Source organism: Pituophis catenifer, unplaced genomic scaffold (assembly GCF_029215685.1).
Source record: "Pituophis catenifer annectens isolate HBS135680 unplaced genomic scaffold, rPitCat1.0.hap2 SCAF_3, whole genome shotgun sequence".
NCBI lineage: Eukaryota > Metazoa > Chordata > Lepidosauria > Squamata > Colubridae > Pituophis > Pituophis catenifer.
In genome coordinates, this window is record NW_027256883.1 from 98242656 (window position 1) to 98267978 (window position 25323).

Here is a 25323-nt window from a genome sequence, read left to right on the forward strand (position 1 = left end):
ATAGAAGTAAATCAATGGGCAGATCACAACCCGATCCTGGTAAATTGGAAAGAAGTAAAAAGGTTCAGAAGGTGGACAATGAACCAAAGAATTTGTAAAAAAAAGAATTTAAAGAAATGCTAGAAAAAGAATTAGAACTGTTTTTCAAAATAAGTAAGAAAGAAGATACCTCCATACAGAACACTTGGGACACGGCAAAAGCGTACATAAGGGGCCTGACTATAGCATATAGAGGGAAAAAGAACAAAGAAAAAAAACAACAGCTAGATAAACTTCATGAAGAATTAAAAAATATAGAACATAAACTTCAACAATATCCCCAGAACAAAAAGATAAAGGAAGAAATGGAAAGCAACAAAACATAATTTAAACTTGATAAATCAAAATGGATGTTGACTTACCTGAACGTCCCTTTTCTGAGCGCTGCGACCACTATCCATAGCTGGGTTTGTTCCTCAATTCTTGGCAACAACTGAGTGAGAGCTGTAATCAATTCTGTGGCTAGGCCACGCCTCCACTCCCATAAATCCCCAGTCTGAATGAAGGCGCAGCAAGCTGATAGGTTCGAAATTTTTTTTATTAATTAACAACTATAAAACCCCAACAGAAGGCCAACCAACTCCCAACCGGGGCAAGAAGCCTAACTGGGGAGGGAATGGATAGTGGTCGCAGCGCTCAGAAAAGGGATGTTCAGGTAAGTCAACGTCCATTTTCCTGATCGCTGCTTCCCACTATCCATAGCTGGGATATACCCAAGCCTAAACTCCAGGGTCGGGATGCTGAATGCCCCCCGGATCTGCGTCGGCGATGACGCTCTGTAAGACTCGCCAGCCAAAGGAAGCCTCCGCCAAGGCGTAGGAATCTATCCTATAGTGTCGGATAAATGGTGAGAGTGACGACCAGGTCGCCGCCCGACAGATGTCCTCCACTGACGCTTGGGTAGCCCAGGCCGCTGATGTGGCTGCACTGCGCGTAGAGTGTGGGAGGACCCTGACCGGGATCGGCCTTGATGACAAATTATATGCCAATTCGATACAAGCTTTGATCCACCTGCCCACTGTGGAAGGCGAGACCTTCAAGCCCATTGATGGCTGGTTGAAGGAAACCAGAAGAGCCTCCGACTTCCGGAAGCTCTCTGTCCTACTAATGTAGTGCTGGAGGGCCCGCCGTCCATCCAGATTGTGCCAGCGCTGCTCCCGGTGATCCCGTGGGGAAGGATAGAAGTCCGGCAATACAATCTCCTGCGCCCAGTGAAAATGGGAATTCACTTTAGGATTGAAGGCCGGGTCCAGACGAAGCACCACCGTGTTATCTCAGAACAGACACAGGTCCTGTCTGATTGGTAATGCCGCCAGTTCCAACACCCGCCTGGCGGATGTGATAGCCAGAAGGAAGGCCACCTTGAACGTGAGATGTTCTAGGGTTATCGATTCCATAGGTTCGAACGGGGGAGAAGTGAGCACTTGTAAGACCAATGGGAGCTCCCACCTCGGGTATCGGTGTACTGTGGCCGGTCTCAAATTTGTGGCTCCCTGAAGGAAACCTCTAACACGTGGGTGCTGGGAGAGGGCTGGATAAGGAGCACACGTGACTACTGTAGACAAAGCTGCTGTCTGACGTCTCAGAGTAGAAGGGGCCAGACCTTTCTCAAGTCCTGCCTGGAGGAATTCCAAAATTTCGTTGACCGTCGTCAAAGCGGGGTCTACCTAATGATCGGAACACCATGTACAGAACGCTCGCCACGTGGCCTCATAGATTTGAGTGGTGGAAGGTCTTCTGGCTGCCTGAATTGTGTCGATGACTCCGTCTGACAAGTTGTCCTTTCTTAGGAGGCCCCGTTCAAATGCCAGACGGTTAGCTGTAGCCACTGGGGGTCGGGGTGTTGAATGGCCCCCTGGCACAGAGCAATCCATTGAGGTAGAATCACCCATGGTTGATCCACTGATAATGCCACTAGATCGGCATACCACGGTCGGCGTGGCCAGTTGAGTGCTACCAGGAGTAAGTCTGCCTCCTCGGATAGCACCTTCAGGATGAGTCGTGGTATCAGTGGGATCGGTGGGAAGGCATACAGGAGGCCCGCTGGCTATCTGCACCGAAGGGCGTCGTGATCTTCGGCCTGGGGTGACGGGTAGCGGGACACAAAGCGTGGTACCTGCGCATTGGACCGGGTCGCGAATAAGTCGACGACTGGAGTTCCGAACTGGGAGGCCAGTTCCTGGAACAACTCTGGGTGCAGCTGCCACTCTGCCAGGTCTATCCGTTCCCGGCTGAGCCAGTCGGCCTGTACACTGGTCTCCCCGGAGATGTGATCCGCCTTATCGATCGAAGGTGAGCCTCCGCCCAGCTGAAGAGGGCTTCCGCTTCGAACATCAGGTCCCGGGATCTTGTGCCCCCTTCCCTGTTCACATGGGCCTTGGTGGAGATATTGTCCGTGAGCACTAAGATGTGTTGGTCCTCCACCATCGAGCGGAATCGAAGTAGAGCTAGCCTGATTGCTCGTAGCTCCAGCAAGTTGATGTTGCAGTGCCGTTCCGTCTCTGACCACTGGCCCTGTGCCACTAGTGAAAACAGGTGGGCTCCCCAGCCGTGGAGACTGGTGTCTGTTAGGACCAGCCTGTCCGGTTCCAGGAAGTCGCAGCCCTTGAGAAGCACCGGGGACGTCCACCAAGCAAGAGCGAGGTGGACCTGAGGGGGTAAGAACACCTCGTTCTTTGAGTCTGCCCTGCCTGCTCGTTGGAACAGTAACAGGAACCATTGGAGCAAGCGGGAGTGTCTGCGTGCCCACGGTACGATGTTGAAGCAAGACACCATCTTTCTAGGAGGCTCGATAGGGTCCGTAATGGCACCTTCTCCAAGCCCAAGACCTGTTGGACTAGTTCGACGATGCTCCGTGTTCTGTCTGGAGCCAAAAACACCTGACCCCTGGCCGAGTCTATCACCGCACCCAGGTGTAGGATGCGGGTGGACGGAACCAGATGACTTTTTTCGAAATTGATGGTGAATCCATGATCCTGGAATGCTTTTATAACTAAGTCCATATCCCTGACTGCTTGGTTCTGGGATTCCGACAGGATCAAAATGTCGTCGAGATAGCATAGGACCCACACCGGCAAGGTTCTGAGTGTTGCTGCCACCACCGATACAAGCTTGGTAAAGGTGCGGGGCGCTGGTGACAGACCGAAAGGCATCGCCCGATATTGGAAGTGCTGCCCCGCAAACTCGAATCTCAGGAAACACCTGTGGTCGGGGTGAACTGGGACGTGTAGGTACGCTTCTCTCAGATCTACCAACTGAAGAAAGTCTCCGCGTCTCACACCCATCAAGATGGACCTTATCGAGTACATTTTGAATCTGCGGTAGCGTACCGACTGGTTGAGGTGTTTTAAGTTTAGTATACCTCTCCAGCCCCCGGAAGGCTTTGGTACTAGGAAGAGTACGGAGTAAAACCCTTCTTGATACTGGGCTGCGGGCACTCTTTCTATGGCCTTGATGTTCAGCAGGTGATTGATTTCCGTGTTCATGAGCAAGTTGAGTTCCGGCGATGCCGGGATCTTGCAGCGTAAGAAGCGTGTGGGCGGTGGGCCAGAGAACTTGATGGATAGTCCCAGTGAGATGGTGCGTTGCACCCACGCGTCCAATGTTGAGCGGGCCCACTGATGGTGGAATAGGTGCAGTTTTCCGCCTATGGGCCCCTGGCCCCAGGAGTCATTTGCCCCTCCTGAAGGGTTTGTAGCCGGAGCCCCGGGCTGGGCGTTTGGCTGATTGTTGATTCCTGCTGCGGTCCTGGAACTGACGTCTGTCGTGAAAGCCGCCTCCTCCCCGGAACATGGAGTGTTGCGATGAAGGACCGCCTGGTCCTGCGCTAGTCCGAAAGGGCTGTCTTTGTGGGTAGGGAGTGTAACGACGCTCTGAGTGGCGGGATGAGGACGGAAGCACCTTCCTCTTGTCCTTGTCCTCAATGAAGACTGGGTCCAATGCCGCACCGAATAGAGACGGAGCCTGGTAAGGGGCTGCGGCTAGTTTCCATTTCGCTTTAAGGTCCACTTTCCAGTGGCGCAGCCAGAACAGTCTTCTAGACGTGACGGTGGAAGCCAAGGCTCTGGATGCAAATTTGGCTGAATTCAGGGAGGCATCTGCCGAGTATTCTGTGGCTGCTACGATCTTGTTTATGTCCTGGTGCAGCCTTGTTTCCTCTGGGGGCAGCCTCTCCTGCAGTTGACGAAGCCAGATAAGTGATGCTCGATTGAAAAACGACGTAGCCGTTGCAGTCCTGATTGCCCATGCCACCGCTTGGTGTGATTTCTGAAACGTCATTTCTGCCCGTTTGTTTTCGGACTTGAGTCCATCCACGGCGTCTGTAGAGATCACCGAATTTGAAGCTAACGCTGCCACTGGTTGGTCTACCGTGGGGAGTGTTAGTAGGTCCTCCAGTTCGGGGGCCGAGCAGTAGAGCTTTTTCTCCTAGCTGCTGGGTGTAGTCAACGAGCTGGGCTGGCCCCAGGGAGTCTTGATTACTTCCGAGAACAGCTGAGGACGGGATAAAATCTTTTTCCTGTCTTGACACCTTAAAGAGTGCATTGTGGGGTCCCACTGGGGTCTGTGAGTGCTGAGGGTCTTCCCCGGGCACCCCCAGATTCGTCGAGAGCCTTGCCTTATGAAGGAGAGATTTGAATAGGGCAGGACGAAACCACCCCGAAAGGGGTGGGTTGTCTGGAGCCAGACCCTCGTCCTCAGAGAATTCCATGTCCTCCGGGCCTTCCTCCCCTTGGTCCGATTCCTCACAGGATTCAGCTTGTCCATGAGTGGCCCTCTGAGGTGGAGCTCTGGGCTCATGAGATCTAACCACTGGCACCTGGCAGGGGGCCTGTGCGTTTTGTTGCAACCCCGCCGCTAGGAAGGATGACAAGGCAGAGGAAAAGGCAGATTGCAGATCCATTTGGGACATGGGTTGCAGACCCTCCGGGGCCCCAAGTCCCGCCGCCATAGGGGTGAAAGTGGCTTCTGGTAAGCGACGGTGAGACATGAAGCCACTGGCCGCTGACACATCAGGCAGTGATGTGGACACCCCTTTTGAGAGCAACAGGGGTTGGGCAGCCGCAGTTGCTTCCTGGAAGGAGGGAAAGGTGGGCGCCAACTCCTGCTCCCCCCTCCTCTGCCCTGGGGAGATGTTGTGCATAAGGTCTCCCTCTGTGTCTGAGACAAGGGCTGCCACCTCCTGTATTCTGGCGGCCTGGTGTTCTGGGGCCTTCTGACGCCTCCTGGTGTCCTTTTCCTGGCCCAGCGTTACCTTTGTCTTGTGGGTCCTGGGCCTGTGTGCCTCAGTCCGCTGACCCGTGGTTTTCTTGGAGACATTGCCATGCTTGCGGGGGGGGGGGCTCGCCTCCAGTTCCAGATCGGAGGAGAATGGGGAGTCTGTTATTCTGCCAATGCCTCCCCTTATCAGCAGCCTGTCAGCTTGACTTCGGGTCTCTCCCCCCCCCCCGAGGCTTCTTAAGGTAAGGGGGTAACCGAGGGTGGCCCGAAGGTCCTACCCATGCAAGCTCCCCTGCGGATCTTAGGCCAGGCAGTGGGGTGACTTTGGAGGCCCGAAGGTCCTTCCAAAATGGCGTTGCCTGCCTTGTGGGAGCAGTGATGACTGGCGCGCGGTAGCGGGCTTAAAATGGCGGCCCGGGGGTCCGACCAAAGGCCGCGTGGTTGTAACGCTCCCCGCCGTTTTCCAACATCCTCTTCGCCCTCAGGTAGGGCTGGCCAGCATTCGTGGTCTTAAACTGGTGGCCCGAAGGTCCTACCAGCTGCCGTGTTAGCTCCGGTGTGATTAGGGCTTCCCGCCGCTTGTTTTGCTCACCCGATCACCAGCTGATTTGCTTCGCCGGCTGTTCGATGTCTCCGGGCTGAGAGGAACACCAGTGTGTTGGAAATAGAGGCAGCGGCAGCAGCTGGTGAGCTCGCCTGCCCCTCACAGTTCAAACCTTGGTGCGCCCACAGATCCTGAGTCCCTGGGGGGGGGGCTGGCGGGATATGCGGCGATTCGGCGTTCAAACGCGGCATCTGGAGCCCAGGCGAATCCTCGTGGCTTCAAAGGCTTCTATTCGTTCTCCTTCGCGAAGGAAGAGGAAAAAGGGGTAAGGAATAATCAAAAATAAAAGAAATGCCTAAACGAACCTAAGTTAAGTAAAAAGTCAGGAAAAACGGAGGCAAACTCCACAGCTCAAAATTTCACAACAGTTCTTGCCAGCAACTGAGTGAAGACTGGGGATTTATGGGAGTGGAGGTGTGGCCTAGCCACGGAATTGATTACAGCTCTCACTCAGTTGTTGCCAAGAATTGAGGAACAAACCCAGCTATGGATAGCGGGAAGCAGCGATCAGGAAAAAGAATTAGCACAGAAAATAAAAATGGCCAAGCAGAATTACTTCGAATTTGCGAATAAAACAGGTAGATGGCTGGCCTATAGACTGAAAAAAGACAAGGATAAAAGAATGATATATCAACTTAGAGACTCGAACGGGGAAATCCACTATAGTAGGAGAGAGAAAAAAGAAATCATCCAGACATTCTATGCCAATCTATACAAACAAGAAGAAGTAGAAGTAGAAAAAATAAAACAATACATAGAAGGATCGGATATTCCTCAAATTACAGATGAACAAAGAGAAATGTTGAACAGACCAATAACTAAGCTGGAATTGGATACAGCACTGAAAAAGCAAAAAAACAATAAAACTCCAGGACCTGACGGATTACCGGTGGAACTATATAAAACGGTGCAAGAAACAATAGGAGAGATCATGCTGGAATTATATAACGAGGCCTTAGTAAAGACAAAAATCCCACGAACCTGGACGGAAGCAATAATTACTATCATACCCAAAGAGGACACTGATCTCCAACTAATTCAAAACTATAGACCAATATCTCTACTAAATACAGATTACAAAGTTTTTGCCATAATTATAGCAGAAAGATTCAAAAAAGTACTGAATAACTATATTCACCCGGACCAAAATGGATTCCTGCCGGGCTGCCAAATTAAGAATAATATGAGAGTGATAACAAATGCACTTGAATACTACCTGGCTGTTGTGAGTCATCATAGAATCCCAGCCAGTTTCCTCTTCCTTGTCTGGCTGCCCTGACTTTGAACGGGGCTTTCTTTGTGAGGGGGCTGGGGGAGGGGAGAATATTCCAAAGGAGCCCTCTGGATCCACCCCCTGCAAAGAAAGCAATTTTCCAGCTGGCTGAAAGCTGGGGCAAATTTTAAAGGGAAAGATGTTTCCCTCTTCCTCATCCAGAAACCCTCCAGCTGATTTGCACAGACACACATTGGAGTCCTACTTTCCTTTCCAAACAGTGGTGAATATAACCTTGCTTTCTCTTCCTGTGCTGTTTGGAAAGGATCAGACCACAGCATGTGGGAGGAACTGGTAGGCCGGAAGAAACAATCCAGAGGGCTGGATGTAGCCCACAGGCCATAGTTTGGAGACCTAGTTTGACATCAATTCATTTACTCTGAATTATTTAGAGGGGCAGATGAATTGCATAATAAAGGACAATGCTTTTCAGAAAATTTACCAGAATAATGCTTTTTAAACTTTTTTAAAATTAAAATTGTTCTTTAAATGAAGGATGATCTATCTCATCCTATTTTTAGTATCATCCCCTTTTCTTGCTTTGTTCTCATTTACTTTGTCTAGTGCCCATTTGCCTAGCCAGTCTCTATACCACCCATTGCTTCTCTGCCCAGTACTATGGTACTATCCTGCCTGCCTAATGGATATTTTATATTAAGGATGGCTCTTTTTTAAATTGAAAAATTTAAACCCAAACAGTTTGTAAATTAATCTGGATGCAATGTAAATGTCTATAATGTTAAAATAAGAAATAAGACCTTTTTTTATAGCTAACATTGGAATAGATTAGAAAAACGGGAATAATGTGTTCTAAGCCATTTTATTCTTTTTGTTATTTTAACAGGTGATTCAGTAATGGAATTTTTGAGCTATGACTGCTTACAAAAATCTAATTTCTTTCAAGGAATTCCATAACTGTGCAAGTTTTATTAAAATACTTAAGGAATCAAGACCTCTAAAGAACAATAAAAAAATGAAATTACATAAACCTCTTTAATGTGGCAGCAGAGTTGGAACAGCACACAGTCCCATAGAGGATCCATCGTAATCTCTCTGTTTTCATTCCGTTATTATTTTTCTAGAGCTTCTCTTAGCATTCAGCTATTGATTGGCTATGGGTAATTCTTGTTTAATGTCTATTCATTCAGTGACCATTCAAAGTTACAATAGGGCTAAACAAGGGATACTTAAAACAGAAACTCATAGTTGTGGTTGTTGCATTGTCCCTGCTGACACATGCTCTCAATTAGGGCCTACATTACATTACTGTTGTCTCCAATCATGCGATCGCTACTTGCGACCTTCATTGCTGCCTTCTGACAAGAAAATAAATAGGGAAGCCAAGAGATTGCAAATGGTGACCATATGAATATGGAAGGCTGCAGTTGCTCAGGATTCACCTAACAATGGCAACTGGGGCTGCCACAACTGCTGTTGTAAGTCAGCATGCCTGTGTGATGTCACACTTTACAACTGCATCGTTTAGAAGCAGAGTTCCCACTTTCAATTACAGACTGTCTGTAATACGGGGGATTGATCAGAGAGATTGAGAACAAGCAAGAGAGGGCAGTTGATTTAAATTGGATTGGTAAATATCTCTTACTGAACAGGTGGTCTGAGCTAGTAGTTTCTAAGAAAAAAAATGAAATAATAATGCAATTCAAGATGCAATGATGGGTCATATTGGACTAAAGAGAAAAGATTATGATCTAGACAAAAATCTATGATTCCACTTGGAAGAGCTTGGCTCATTGTCCCCTAAAGAGGCAGCTGGGAGCCTATTCAAACTGCCTTTGGGAGAAGAGTGCCATCACTCCCTTTTTCTTCTATAAGACTAGACTCTTCTATCACTCAGGTTGAGAAGTCTTTCTCAACCTGAGCAATCTGAGCAAATTTCAATTCCCAGAATTCCCAGCCAGAATAAAATGAGACTTGGAATATTTCAGATTGACTCGTCTCTTGTGATACCAATAGGATGTAATCTTTTGAACCAAGTCTTTTTGTGCAGATTCTTTCCAGAGAAATTCTACAGAATTGGTGTGCTGCCAGGAAGAGTGGAAAAGGCGTGACTACATGTGACTGGTCCCAGACCAAAGAGGCTGTTATATGCCACAGCCAGGTCCCAACCATTTCCTCAAAGCACAGAACAGGAAAGCAGGCAGGCGGCCAAACTCTCAGGAATATTTTAAAATACTAATGGGAAAGCTTCAATGCCTGAAGAGTTGGGGCTGTGCTATCCTTCATCCCACCCCCACCCACCAATTAGAGTTTGGACAGTCCTTGAATCTATTATTTCCTATCCTATAAATGTCTTTCACTTCCACACTTCTGCATTTGTATTCTGATTCCTATGCACAACTCTGAACTCTCGTTTATTTAACATCTTCTGATTAATAGACTTTACCTCATTATTCTTCTCTATGATAGAGAAGATCCTTTCAACACCAATGCTGAGTCCAACGCAAGGTACTTTATGTCCTTTTGAATCAAACTTTGCTACAAGCTCATCATAACGTCCACCTCCAGCCACACTCCTTAAGCTAAGAGACTCATTTAGGTGGCTATGCTTTTGGCACAATAAAACAGCCTCATAGATGACTCCAGTGTAATAAGCCAGACCACGAGCCAGACTCAGATGTAAGGAGACCTGTGAAACAGGACAAGAGGGCTTTTAATAGGAGCATATTGGACTGCCACAATTCACTTATATTTACCTAATACCACATTCCAATTCACCTGATCTATGATGCCAAATAGAGTAAGGTATTCAAATAGCAATTTCATGTCCTCCAGTCCTTCCATAGCCAATCTGTTCTGTACCAGTTTTGGATCCTTGAGAAGTTTCTCAATGAGACATGGTCCCCCTGCAGAAAAATATGCATTTAAAGATGTAAGATATACTTACATTGTTTTCTATCACTTTCAGTAAATCTTACAATTACAATACTAACTCAACATTATTTCAACTTAAATCGAATCCAATGTTTGGAACACACAACATAAAGAAGACAGTACTTCACACAAAATATCTGCAGAATCATAGTCAATCTTACTCCAACTAGAGATTAATTATTAATACATTACAGAATGCCTATACTGATACTCACCATGAAGTTGAACATAATCACTAATACGATTGACACACTCAGGAGAAATGCCATCCTCTAGGATCATTTCATTTTTCACTTCCTCCCATGAGACCTGTGGAAGAAGTGGGGGAGGAATGCATTATCTAGGTTAAATAATTCATCTATTGGCTTGTCACTGCGTTTTTTGTATTTACCAGATGAGCTTTTATTTTTGGACTTTCAGACTTACCGTAGCTTGCCAGTATCAGTAAGCTAACTGTGCATGTCTACATTCCTTCACTTTCCTCTAAAAAAATCTTTCTTTGTTCTCCGGCCAGGAGAGGTCTGGCCAGGGAAAGCTTTGCCAAGATGTAACTAATTAGCTAGTGAGATGTTTTATTTTCTTTATAACAAATAAATGAGTTTTTCTTAGAAAATATATCTTCGGGTTTATTTTCTTAAAGTATGCTTCAAGGGAAAAGCCTCGATCCACTTCTCTAAATCAAGGTGCAATTACTCAAAAGCAGAATGGGATTAATTAGCACCCTGACATGGCTAATGCATTTCTTTGCTCAAATAGCAGATAATTTAAACTGACAATTTTTTTCAATATGGATAACATACAGACATAGGGAATGGCAATTTAACAGGATCCAAGTGAAATAATTATTTTTATTTCATGCATACCACATGAATGAGTAACGTTTTCAGAGCTGAGGACTATACTCAGGCTTCCATGTTCAAACGTGCCTGAATCCAAACAAATCCTGTCGATCGAGGCATACACTTGCTGAGTCTAGCAGTGCTAATTCACAAAACTGCACTTCAAGTAAGTACTTCCATGGCTGCATTCCTTACCCCCCTTCCATATGCACAACCACAAATTCTCTCACACACAAACATGCTACATACACACTTCCATCACATATTCTGTTATCATTCTATCCCTCATGCGCCCTCCCATTTCCATATACATATCCTATCTCTTCCATGTTCCCTCATGTATGCATGTCCTGCTACCTTTTGGATCAAATATAAAAATTATTATATTTTTCCTCTCGTCTATTTGTACCAATTCACTTTATTGCCTCTCCTACAAGCCCACCAAGATCATACTGAAGATACTTAACCTTATCCAATTTGTCAAGAGTTGAGCAAATCCCTTCAAATTTGATTTCTGGAATACCACATATTGTAAAGATGCCTTGCAAAATGCGCCTGTCATTGATCTGGGGGAAACAGTAGAAATAAAAAAGAGATTAAAAAATAAATGCATATAGTGAATAAATGCATACACAAGAAACAGCCAGTTTTTCTTACTTTGATAAGGAAATCTCCAACTTGCATGGCAGTTAAGATCTCATGTATGACTTTCAAACACTCTGCATCAGGAATCATAGGATCATATTGGCCAGCAATGTCAAAATCCTGGAATACAGAAAATAGCTTTTAAAAATCTCCAAAAAAACTAGGTAGAGTAATTGAATAACTGAAGTACTCAATAATTAAATCCTATTTTCCTGACGTGTGAAGTGACCATCTCACAAAGCATTCACTCATTTCCATATTTCAGTCATGGAATTTTCTCTGCTTCTTTGACAAGTTCAATTTAAAGGTCAAAGAAAGAAGACAGCTCCTCTGCCTTTCTGTTTTGCCTCCCCAAAGTAGAAAAAACTGCAGATACTCACACACTGGATAAATTCCCTGAAGCGTCCTCTCTTTATGGATGGGCTGTCACGCCTATAGACTTTTGCAATGTGGTAACGTTTACATCGTTTAATTTTGTTCATAGCTAAGAAACGAGCAAATGGCACCTAGAAACATAGTTAAGAAAACTTGCCTATATCATGGAAAGTAAGCAAACAATGGGCAACCTTTTTCCACCTGAGAAATATTTTACGTTTTAACAAACAAACAAACAAACAAAAAAAACCCTCCAAAAATCCCACACCTAGTTCTATAGACTGCTAAAATACATCCAGTGACATCATTATAGCTACATTTCTAGTCTTTTTGAGTGTCAGATTTAAGATTTAAAATAGGTGTATAAAATCTCATATAGGCTCAGATCATGTTTTAATGACCACAACATTCACTTAATGACTGCAGTGTTCATTTAACGACCACTGCAAAAAATGTCCAAAAAATTAGGTCATGTGATGCCTTGACTTATAACCTTAACTCTTGGCTCAATTGAGGACTAACCATATGTAGAAAGAATTCTCTATATCTTATCAACAGTTTCAAAGACTTTTACAGAAGATGACACACTGCACTGGCTCATGATGTTTAAATTGCAGTTTCACCCTAACATATTACATTGTGAATGAGAACATCTTGGCTAACAAAGTAAATAAGAGCTCTGATCTGATATGCTTACCTTAAACAAATCAACTAGAAAGAGGAAGCTTCTTCTGAATCCCTTGAATTTTTGACCAACCTTCAATTACTGTTATGGGTCATGCAGTAATCTATTGTTATTCCACAATTCTGCCAGAGACAATCTATCTTTAAAAAAGTGGTTCTTGCAAATTAGAATTTTTGTTAGGATACAGTTAAATCATATCGAAGAGAGAGCATCTCTCCTCCTTGATCTTCCAGATGATAAATCAACTTTGCCTCTTCACCATAGTTCTCTTGAAAGAGTTCCTTAAATGAAGGAAAAGAAAAGAAGGAAAAACATATTTTGTCATTTGTAACTCTATGTTCCAATCTCATGTATCATTTTATTAAAAGTTTTAAGCAAGATGAAAGCTAACACAAACTAATCGAAAGTAAGAAAAAAGAAATATCAAAGAAAGATGCAAGTAAAGGAAAAAAGGGAGAAATAGAAAAGGAAAAAGTATAAAGTAGCTTCCAATATTCTTCACAGCAGTTATAAATACAAATATATTTTAACTTCTCTCCAAAGTTATATTACTCCTCTTTCTATAATCTATCCTGTCCAATCATCAAAACTGTAAGTTACACATTCATTTTTTCATTTTTACAGAAAAGTCTATTAGAGACTTCCAATTGGCAATAAATGTAGATTTCTTTTTTCTAATCAAATAAATTAATTTATCATTTCAGGAAAATGTTAACTTTACCAGCCATTTCTCCATAATAGGCACTGTTGAATCTTTCTATCTTTGTGCATACAGTAAACTCACTGTGGTGGCTGAACATTTAAATAACCTTCCATGGTTTTTTTTTTCCTAATTGTTTATCCATTAATCCTAAAAGGAAAAGTTGTGGCTTCAAATAAATATTAACCTTTAAGATCCTCTGCATCAAAGTATGCATTTGGATCCATAATTTTTACCTCCTTTACATCTTCAAGCATGGTGAAATATCCCTTCAACATTTGGAATGTCTTTATATATTATAATTTTTCTAGCATCATATACCAAAGATAAATCATTTTCTAAAACATGAGATTGTAACACAGTATAATTCCTTCAATCCTTTTAATCTCATATTTTCCTACTGATCCATTTGTATATTATAACCAAGTCTTAGCCCACTTCACCTCCTTTTTCCTATTCTCCATTTCAAATTTTAAAAATGTCTACATTTTAGCAATTACATGTTCATCATTTTTGTACACCTTTATATTTCAAATTCCATCTTAATTTGGCTCCATTCCGTAAGTCTTTTTGTCCATTCTAAAACTTCCAGATGACTGCAAATGGGAAAGCCATAATCTGTGTTTTAATCTTTCTGTCCATCCACTTCTGAGGGTTTGATCATAAACAGGTACCTTACCTGATTTGTACCAATATATTCTGTCTCTGTCTCTCTTGTCTGCACACACTGCTCTTTTCATCGATGTATACTAACAATCCTGCCCACCCCCCATCATATTTTCCCTTATAGGGGCATCTATTTTCCTGCTAAAGGTTTCTTATAAGATATTTCTGAAATATATTGACACATTACTTGCTATACTTATTATGGATGACTTTTGAAACTCTGGCCTTCTCTTGGGAGTACAGCAATGTACCACTTCATTGCTGAGCTACTAAGACAGGTAGTAGCTGCATTGGAAACACCTTGAACATATTATTTCTGGTAAGGCCATATGACTAAGAACTATGAATTACACGTAGTTGAAAAGGAAAGTAAGATACATCTTTCAATAATAGAAATGGAGAAATATTATAATCTTATAGTAGATAGAGAGTATCATAGGATAGCTAATTCCCCATAATCAATCTAGAAGAAAAAAAATCATAGAATTTTGTCAATTCTTCATGATGGGACAGAGCTTTCCTACCTAAGTTTGACAGTAACACCATATAATCCTATTTAAGAGAAATATTGAAAAACAGGAAAATCAATTTATAGAAACAAACAAAAAGGAAAAGCTATCCTATTCTAACAGATGTGAAATCTAGAAGACACAAAATAATTGACTATAATAAAATTGCTCTTATCAGAGTGGGAGTAAAAATTATCTAACCACTGCAGAAGAACCTCACAGTAAATCTGATGTTCTATTTTCCAAGATGATTTATTTAAGAAAATGTATGTGGCCGCCCAACTCACACTCTCAGGTATTCTGGATGGCTTACAAAGATAAAAACCCAATATAAAAAATAGTAAAAAGCAATAGTTTTCCCCCACCCCCAGGTAGGAGAAATAGATGGCAGGTAAAAAAAGGAGATTCCACGTGAAGTAGTTTCTCACCATATTAACTATGAAGGAGTTTCTCAATTAAGCATCTGCCAGCAACTCTGAGCAGGTAACCTTAAACATCCTCCCTCCCAAACTTAATAAAATTCTAAACAAGTCAGTAGAAATATGCATAACATTTATACTACCAGGCACAGTAATTTGCAAAGCACACAGACATACACTGATAGCTCATGTGACATCTTGGCCCAGTACCCAAGAGCCAGCAGAGTTAGAGCCATCTAGAACTTAGAGGTGATGCTGTTCCACAGGATAGGTGCAGTAAGATAGGTGCAGTGTTATTCTTAACACTGGTACACCACAGGGTTGCGTGTTGAGTCCCTTACTCTATACTCTTTATGTGCATGATTGTATTCCCACTCACGCTAGTAATACTATTACTAAATTTGCAGATGATACAACAGTGGTGGGACACATCTCCGGGGGGGGGGCAGGGGGGAGGAATGAATCAGCCTATCGAGATGAGGTGGGCCGGTTGCTTTCGTGGTGTGGAAACAATAACTTGGTCCTTAACACCAATAAGACTAAGGCGCTTATAGTGGACTATAGAAGGAATAGACATCCAGCCCTTGCTTATCAATGAAGATTGAGTGGAGCCAGTCTTAGATTTCTGGGTATTAGTCAGAATTTGTTGCAAAAATCAAATCCAGAAAGCACACACAGGCAGACAGATGCAGCAAGATTCATTAACTTCTTTATATACATATTAGTACATGAAGATAAATGTACAATACCAATATAGACAATTCTTCCAATGTAGCAGTTACAAGCAAAACACAAGGCAGGAGAGAACAGTTAGTTTCATTTCAGCAAAGCAGACAAATTCACACTCACTGGTTTCAGTTTCATTTCTCTGCACAGACTCAGAAGCTGCAGACTTATACACGCCCTGGCTCCAGTCTGTCTCAGCTCCTAAACAGCCCTCATTGGCTGACTTAGTTGCTATGCCTATTCATTGGCTGATCTATTCCAGTTTATGAATATTCATACTCTGACAGTGTTATCATAAAAGAGGACCTGACCTGCGACACTCAGATTGCAGCACTGATCAAAAGGGCCCAGCAGAGATTATACTACCTAAGACTTCTCAGGAAACAACAACTGAATGAAAAATTGCTGGTGACCTTTTACCGCTGCACCATAGAGTATTTTAACTTACTGTCACCTGTGTATGGTTTGCCAATTGCAGTGGCAGATAGCACAGCACTCCAGAGGGTTAACGTCATTGCCCAGAGGATCACTGGTTGCCCTCTCCCCTCTTTGGAAGAACTTTATACCTCCCGCTACCTTAAGAAAGCTCAAAACATTCTTAAGGATCCATCTCAACCTGGGCACCCTTTTTTTTGAACTATTACCATCTGGCAGATGGTACAGGATAATAAAAACAAGGACAAATAGGCTGAAAAACAGCTTCTATCCCAGGGCAGTAACTATATTGAATTCTACTGTATAGTGCAATATTAATGCAATATCAGGGGTTTTCAATTCAATTGTATAGAATGTGAAGGATGTGTGTTTGTGTTTTACTTTTATAGTTATTATGTACACTGAAGATGGCATTTAATTTTGTTGTACGAGGTGCAATGATAATAAAGTAAACTTAACTTAAACTTAACGTAAGGGAAGACATGCTTCAGGGTCCAGCAAGACGGCAAAGAACATGCCAACCCAGTTTAAACTTTTCGAACCAGCCCAGATAATTAAGTCAAGAGGTTTCCTCCAATACCCTTATCCCTTGCTATGAAGTTTTATAATTATCAATTGAAGCCTTAAATGGCATCCAGAAGCTAACCAGTAATCAGTGCAGCATGCAAACTATTGGTATTACACAGCATACTAAGATAAATCTAAAACTACCTATGCTGTTGCATTCTGGATAAGCTGTAGCTTGAGTGATCTTTAGGGACAGTCCCATATTCAATATGTTTCACTCATCCAGGTTAGACATCATTAATGCCTGAGCGACTGTGACCAGAGCCAATTTAGGAACTGGCAAAACAGATGAATCTCTACTAAGATAGATTTGCGCTAAGGTCCTCAAAATCAGGGTTATTCTCCTTGATCTGAAGCTTTAAATCCAGGAGAAATTCAGCAGAAGTCCCATCCAGAAATAGTGATGGCAGATCTCTGGGAACAAACCACAGTTACTTGATCTTGTCCAAGTTAAGCCAAAGTCTATTCTTCCCAATCCAGATTACCGCAACTTCAGAAACTGAGTCAGAATTTTAATGGCATCATTTGAATGACCGGGAGCTGAGATACAGCCAGATATCAGCATACTGATATGGCAGAACTAGATCTCCACTTACCCCAACAGTGACTGGAATTGGTCCTAAATACAGGAAGAATACCATTATAACAACTGTACTTCCCATCCCAACAAGCTGATCTAGAAGGATAGCATCAATACTAGTGAAAGCTGCTGAGATGAACTGCCCTCATCCCCACCCACTGTAGGTCATCAACAAGTGCAATCAGTGTCATCTCATTACTATGATATACGAGGTCTGAAACCCAACTGGAAGGACACCAGATAATTCATCAAGACCATCTGAATATGCTGATTTGACCAGAAGCGTCGCGGCGAGACAGTCAGGGAATTAGCAGGCTCCAATGAGCTCCGGGAAAACCTGGACTGACAAACCGCTGCCGAGCAGTCCTCGGACTGGAACCGTCCTGTAGAGACGGGGAAGAAGGAGAGGCACCTCGGAAGACCCAGAGGAACAGGCAAGTTCCTCGAAGGTCAGAGGAATCTCTCTCCGATTTGGCAGCAAGGGCGGCAGCCATTGTGGCTGTCAAGAAGCTGGGGCAACCGGACTAAGTATTGAGCAGGAACGGTGATTGCAACAGAGTTTTTGAAGCCAGGTGAGTGACAGCCAATGAAATAACAACAACAACAAAAATAATTTTTAAACCTGAAACCCCCAGTGCAAAATAGCGGCTAACGGACATAGGGGGAAGAAAAGAGGATATAAGCGGAATTTAAAGGGACAAAAACCCGAAAAGAAAATTTACTTTTGAATAAAATTATCTGGAAAAATTTAAGAATTAGAAGAAGTAACCCCAAAATTGGTTAAAGGATTGGAAAGAAAATAAATAGATCCTTTTATTTGAATGTTAAGAAAAATAAAAGAGAATTGGACATTAAGCCCAATAAGAATAAAAAGCATAATTGGCATATTAATGACACAAAGATTGAGCAAGTTACCCAATATACCTATCTTGGAATTTTTTTTCCAGTGCAGGTGGTTGGACTCTGCACCATCAATACCTTTCTCAAAAGGTCAGAGCTGGGGCAAGCCTTGTATCCAAATTAAGTAAACGTATTCAACCTACCTCGATTTTATCAATTCGTAAAGTCTTTCAGGCTAAACCTGTTCCGATTATGCTCTACGGTGCCGAAATTTGGGGTCTTACAGAGGCCCCCATATTGGAGAGAACTCAAAATAATTTGTTAAGGAGGATGCTGGGGGTAAAAAATTCCACTTCAGTGGCAGCCATCAGAGCTGAATTGGGACATTTTTCACTGCACACCTACACCACAATTGCACACCACAATTACCAGGGCGGTAGTCTACTGGCTAAAAATGACTCAGATGGAGGCCAGCAGACTTCCCAAAATCTGCCTAGAGGAACAGCAGATTTCAAATCCTCAAAGATATTCCTGGCTAACTCGGCTGTCTGAAATATTGAATCGATATGGCGTAGGGTTCCTGTTGTGTGACACACTGAAGCAAGTTAAACAACGGATTAAAGATATACATGGGCAAATGGACATGGCAACTCTTTCAACTAATCACTCCCTTAAGCTTCTGACAGCAATTAAAACAACTTTTACCCTGGAAAAATATTTACATCTAGAAATGCCATCAGTGGAGAGCTATTTGTCAAGTTTAGATTTGAACTTTTAGATACCAACGTTAAATTTGGCCGTTACCGGAAAATCCCGTATGACGAAAGAACATGTATATGTGGGTCAAACGTCGTGGAGGATACGGTGCATATAATATTTGAATGTAGGTTGTATGAGGAAGTAAGAAAACAATATCTGTCCCCAATTATAAATAAATTTCCCCACTGGAATGTAAGGCATAAATTATCATTTCTATTGAAGGCAGACTCTCCTCCCTTGGTAAGGGCTATCACTTGCTATCTTAAAAGGATGACAGCAATACGAGCCAGTTATATCGAAAAGAATTTAATTGATTGTAAGAAAGATGAGCTGAGTTAGAGAGGAGCTATCTTATCTGGGATATCTAGTTTTGGAAATCTAGTTATTGAACTTTGATATTGTTAAATTTTAAATGTCATATATCATATATTTTTAGACTGTTATTTCTATAACTGTTTGTTTTATCTTTTTTTTTTTTTTTTGAAAAGGCCTTCGGGCTATTCAATAAAAGAATCTGAGACATTAAGCCCTACAACAGAAGTGCTGTATACCTAAAGATAAATAAAGGAAAAAAAAGAGGGGGATAGTATTGTTTAATTTGGACTGGACTATAAAATTCACAGGGCAAAATAGAAGAATCCAGGTCTGTGAAACACAGAATGATTACACTGAGATAAACAGTGGGATAAATAGTGGGGAGGTAAGAAAAGGAGAAAAGAGATGGGAAACAATGGGAAATTTAGGGCAAAACGGACATTGCTTACCTGAATGTCCCTTCTGGGCGCGCTGCTGGAGAATCCAAAGCGTGGGATTATTCATAGTGTATTAGCCAGAGACTGAGTGTATGTTCCTTTAAATTTTGTCTTGGTCACACCTCCTGTGCTCGGCTGAGGTTAGTTTTGTTCACGAAGGCAGAATGAGGAGCCCAGATGAGAAAAGAAGAAAGTTGATCCGACCGGACCTGAAACACAGAAACTCAACAGGGTGGGTTGGATTCTCCAGCAGCGTGCCCAGAAGGGACGTTCAGGTAAGCAACGTCCGTTCTCCAGCGCGCTGCTTGGAGAATCCAAAGCATGGGATATACCCAAGCAAATTCCATTAGGGGCGGGACATCTGAAAAGTCCGGGGTGGCCGTCAAAGTCGAACTGATTGCAACACACGGCGACCAAATGATGCTTCAGCCGATGCAAAGGAGTCGACCTTATAATGTCTGATAAATGGAGACAAGGTTGTCCATGTAGCTGCTCTGCAGATTTCTGAAACTGAGGCTTGAGTTGCCCAAGCCGCGGTTGTAGATGCGCTTCTTGTGGAGTGGTGCAGGATTCTCCCCAGTAGGGGTTTGCCTTTGAGGGTATAATCCTTACAGATGCACGCTTTCAGCCATCTCCCTATGGTGATAGAGGAAACTTTCTTGCCCAATGATGCCAGGAGGAACGAGACAAATAGGGCTTCGGAGCGATGAAAAGGCGGTCCTTTTGATGTACCGACGGAGGGCCCTCCTAACGTCCAAGGTATGCCACTGTTCTTCTAACTGATGCCTCGGGTTGGGACAGAAATCCGGAAGAACAAGTTCTTGCGCACGGTGGAATAGCGAGTTGACCTTGGACAGAAAGGAGGGGTCCATCCGCAGGACGACTCTATTAGAATGGAAGACGCGCAGATCGTCTTTCACGGACAGGGAAGGTAGCTCTGAAATCCGGCATGCAGACGTTATTGCAAGCAAGAAAACGACTTTGAGCATCAGGAGAGGGAGCCCAATGGATCCCAATGGTTCGAAGGGAGAGGAAGTAAGGGCATGAAGGACCAGAGAAAGATCCCATGTAGGATAGCGGTGAACCACAGAAGGGCAGAGGTTGGAAGTACCCCTCAGGATGCTCTGAATCCGTGGGTTGTGAGAAAGTGAACGCTCATCGCCATCGGAGAGGATCATGTCCAGGGCCGTCACGTCTGTGGAGTGTGTTCGGGGCCAGGCCCTTATCGAAGCCGGCATGCAAGAAATCCAGGACATCAGAGACAGATGCAGTAGTCAGAATGAACGCCAAGTAGTGTTGTAGATCCTTGTCGTAGAAGGCCGCCTGGAAGCCTGGATGATTGAGATCATTCGCCCCGAGAGATTGTCCTTAGTCAGGAGGATCCTCTCAAGTGCCAGACGGTCAACTGCAGTATGACCCCCTGGCTGAGAGAGATCTTGTCCCCTGGAATCCTCCAGGGACGGGCGACCGAGAGGCTCACTAGGTCTGCGAACCATGGCCTGCGAGGCCAGTGTGGAGCGACGAGGACATCTGCCTTCTCCAGCAGGAGCTTCTGAATCACCCTCAGCAGGAGTGGGAGGGGAGGGAAGGCATAAAGCAGGCCCGGAGGCCAGTGGCAGCGGAGAGTGTCGATGCCTTCTGCCGTAGGACATGGGAACTGGGTGAAAAATCTTGGTAGTTGGGTATTGTTCAGATGAGCAAACAGGTCGAGGACTGTCCGACCGAACCTGTCCGACAGTTCGTGGAAGAGGGATGGATGGAGGCGCCATTCCGCATGATTGATTTGCTGCCTGCTGAGCCAGTCCGCTTGAAGATTGGCGGTCCCGTAGATATGTTCCGCCGTCAACGACAACGTGTGCTACTCTGCCCAGGTGAGCAATCTGGTTGACTCTTCCATTAGGGGCGCGGATCGCGTTCCTCCCTCACGATTCACATGTGCCTTTGCTGTCACTTTGTCCGCGAGTATCCGGACATGCTGACCCTCCACGAGGGGTTGAAACCGTAGCAGGGCAAGTCTGGCCGCTCGAAGCTCGAGCCAGTTGATGTCGTTGACTAACTCTGTTGGAGACCAGTGGCCCTGCGCCACATGGGACTGAAGATGGGCGCCCCACCCCAGCAGGCTCGCATCTGTTGTGACCATCACTCGTAGAGGATCCTGGAATAGGCATCCACTGAGCATGGTCATCGAGGCCCACCAGTGAAGGGAAAGGCGCACCTCTGATGGAATCCGAACCCGTGATCTGGAGTTGCTGCAGCGGGTTTTCTGGTATAGCAGGAGGTACCACTGCAGCAGCCGGGAATGGAATCTCGCCCACGGAATGATAGATATGCATGATATCATTTTCCCGAGCAGTGTTGACAGAAGAATCAGTGGCATCCTCGGAAGCGATAACATCTGAGCCACCAAAGAGCGGATGCTGAGGCGGCGGTCCTCGGACAGGAACACCATGCCCCGTTGTGAGTCTATGACCGCACCCAGATGTAATATGCGAGTGATCAGATGAAGATGACTTTTGTCGAGTTCAATGTGAAGCTCTGTATCTGCAGGGAGTGTCTCACTGCTTCGAGATCTCCCAAGGCATTGTCGGGCGAGGACAACAGAATGAGGATGTTGTCCAGGTAACAGTAGAGTTGTACAGGGAGCTGCCTGAGGGAGGCTGCTATGGAGGCTAGCATTTTCGTGAATGTCCGGGGGGGCCGAAGAAAGGCCGAATGGCATGGCCTAGTACTGAAAATGCCGATTGGCATAGGTGAATCGGAGGAAGCGACAATGTGCGGCATGGATGAGAATGTGCAGGTAGGCTTCCTTCAGGTCGATAGAAGGCATCAGGTCTCCCGGTCGAATGCAATCCAATATTGACCTTAGAGATTGCATCTTGAACTGATGGTAGATTATAAATTTGTTGAGCTCTTTGAGATCTAGGATCCCTCTCCAACCCCCAGAGCTCTTGGTTACCAGGAAAAAAATGGAATAGAAGCCGGTCCCTTGGTGTTCTGTAGGGACCAGCTCTATAGCGCAAATGTCCAGGAGGTGCTGGATTTCTGCATCCAACAACCTCCTCTTTTCCAGGTTTGCTGAAATGGGACATTGGATGAACCTGTTGGGAGGGTTGGAGCGGAATTCCAAGGTAAGTCCGAGTTGTTTGGTTTGCAGGACCCAGGTGTCCGTCGTGGTCAATTCCCATTGGTCTTTGAAAAGATGAAGACGACCACCAATGGGAACAAACGATTGAGAGTCATTTTCCTCTCCTGAAGGGCCTACTTCCGGTGCCCCTGAAAGGTTTCTTGCATGGGGGCGGTCTGAGACCTCTCGCGCGAAAGGAAGACCTGTCGGAGGGCCTGTTGAAGCCTTGGGAGTAGGAGCGGTATGGAAAGGATCCACCGGGTCCAGAGTCAGCCCGAAAGGGCGGCCGTTGAGCGTAGGGAGTGTACCTCCGATCCGCCCGCCAATACGCAGAAGGCATCACTTTGCACTTGTCCTTGTCCTCAACAAGGATGGGATCTAGCGCCTCGCCAAAGAGGTGGGACCCTTTAAAGGGGGCAGAAGCCAGCTTCCACTTAGATTTGATGTCTGCCCTCCAATGGCAGAGGCAAAGGAGGTGGCGAGAAGTTACAGAAGTAGTTAAGGCTCGTGAAGTGAACTTCGCAGCATCCAGAGAAGCGTCGGCCGAGTATTCCGTCGCTGCTAACAACTTATTAATATCCTGGTGCAATCTTTTGTCTTCAGGAGGCAGGCAGTCTTGCAACTGGCAGAGCCAGATCAATGAGGCGCGGCTAAAAAATGAAGCCAATGTGGCCGCACATATCGCCCATGTGGCAGCCTGGTGATTCTTTCGGAGAACGAGTTCCGTCTTCCTATCCTCAGAGCGTAGGCAGTCTCCAACTTCATTGGATAAGACTGAAGACGATGTCAGGTGTGCCACAGGAGCATCTACAGATGGTAGTTGTAGCATTTCTTGCAGATTAGGGGCCAAACAGTACAGCTTTTTGTCCAGAGCGTTTGGCGCAGCCAGGGAGCCTAGAACTCCCCATGGGTGTTGGACCACCTCTGAAATGAGTTGTGGGCATGGGATAGAGTCTGATTCCGCCCTAGGAACAGTGAAGAGGCTGTCATGTTGGTGTGAGGCGTCAGAGGAAGGCTGTTGGGTATCAGAAGCTGCCAAGTTGGTCAAGACCTTGGCTTTGTGCAATAGCGATTTAAAGAGGGACGGACGGAAAAGCCTGGTCATAGGGGGTCTATCAGAAGGTAGACCTTCATCCTCTGAGAATTCCGTGTCCCTGTGATCGTCATCGTCCCAAAGTGAATCTTCACTGTGGACGGAATCTTGATAGCTAGCATAGTCCTGATGATAATCCACGTAGGTTGGGACTTGCAGTTGAGAAGGTGGCAGTGAAGGGGGAGGGGGATGAATTGGAAGAGCCCCCGCTGCTAGAAATCTAGAGATTGTTTCTGCCACAATCGAACATCGAGTGGCAGGCTCGAATGAGAGCCCTCCCCGGAACAAAGGCTGGCTGCAGTAGGTGTAAATGTGGCCTCCGGTGCAGGTCGTGCAGAGGATGCCTGGGGGAGAGACGGAGCCTGTGGATGCAGTAGATGACCAGCTGGGAGCACCGTGGCGTCCATACCACCTGCTGACTGTGGTATCATTACACCTGAGGCAAGGTTTTGATCTGCCTCCAAGAAGGTGTGAGCTGCTGCAATGGGCCCTGGGGCCACAGGACCAAACAGAGGCGCCCTGAGGAGACCTGATGATTGGGCCCTTTGTTGGGCCAGGTCAAATTGGCGCTCGAGCCTTATGCCTCCGTTGTTCAGCCTTATCATTTGCTGAGGGCTGTTTGGTGCCCCTTGCTGTAGATGGCTCCGAAGCTGATGCTAAGTGCTTAGCACGCTTACTGGAACTCTTAGATTTTTTAGGTGGAGGAGGTGGAACGGCCGTGGCTGGACTGTCAGAAGGCTCCAGATCAGAGGAAAGGTCATGGTCAGCCATTATGATAAGGTATAACAATCACTCTACTCTACATTGAATAGAATGAAGAGTGCTGAATCTTGGTAGAATTCAAGTATTGATTCTTTATCTTTTTTTTTTAATTTATGTATTTATATATTTATATATTTAAATTCACAGGAGCGACACCCCAAGCGCCGTGGATGGGCAGCAGCCTGAAGAAATACAGCCAACAATAGAAGGACCTGTAGACCAGATGGTAAGTCAATGGATCGGCAGATTATGGTCAGAGGCTCTGGGACAGGACTTTGAATCTAGTGCCAGTAGAAGAAGAATAACTGTCCGGTAAGAGCTTTGCAATCAATTAGTGACTGGTGCACTCCTCCGCGCTGAGCTGGCAGTCAATTAGAGATCCAAAATAATGGCACAGATCAGTAGCAAGCAAAGGACAACCGTCTGTAAATAGCGGAGCAATCAATTAGCTGCAGGCGCTCTCTTCAGCGCTTCGGTCACAGTCAATTTGAATCCAAAATGGCGCAGGGCGGGAAACCGCCGTTGAGCGCCTCCGCGGCCGGCCTGTCAGTAGTTCAAAACGGCGCAAGGCGGGAAACCATTCGTCACCCACAGCCTCCGCCGGTAGCCGAACAAAGCGCAAGATCGGGTAGAGGATCTAAAGCGCTGCCACGGTAAAAGCAACTGCACGAGCTATACAAACAACGCTCCCAGCGCAGCAAAGCCAGCAATTTACCTCAGAGTATGCCCTGTCAGTTGGCAGTGACTCTGGAGCCGCCCGATCTAAACAGAAATTGGAGCAAATTGATGGTGGCAGTTGTGCCGGCAAGCCGAGGAACCAGC

The 25323-nt window shown here is 45.1% G+C and overlaps 1 protein-coding gene across 3 annotated transcripts in view; it reads right to left on the bottom strand.

Moving 5' to 3' along the window:
* LOC139314879 (histidine--tRNA ligase, cytoplasmic-like) overlaps nucleotides 1–25323 on the bottom strand; it is a 53269-nt gene that overhangs the window by 11128 nt on the left and 16818 nt on the right. For 2 of the 3 annotated variants that reach the window (XM_070940839.1, XM_070940837.1), the window contains 7 exons: nucleotides 12755–12850; nucleotides 11890–12015; nucleotides 11522–11629; nucleotides 11332–11430; nucleotides 10241–10334; nucleotides 9870–9997; nucleotides 9538–9780 (listed from right to left, as the gene is read on the bottom strand). In XM_070940839.1, the coding sequence (XP_070796940.1) occupies nucleotides 9538–9780; nucleotides 9870–9997; nucleotides 10241–10334; nucleotides 11332–11430; nucleotides 11522–11629; nucleotides 11890–12015; nucleotides 12755–12850 (894 nt within the window). Of the gene's footprint in view, nucleotides 1–9536; nucleotides 9781–9869; nucleotides 9998–10240; nucleotides 10335–11331; nucleotides 11431–11521; nucleotides 11630–11889; nucleotides 12016–12754; nucleotides 12851–25323 lie in introns of all 3 variants that reach the window. The other variant, XM_070940838.1, reaches the window with a different exon arrangement.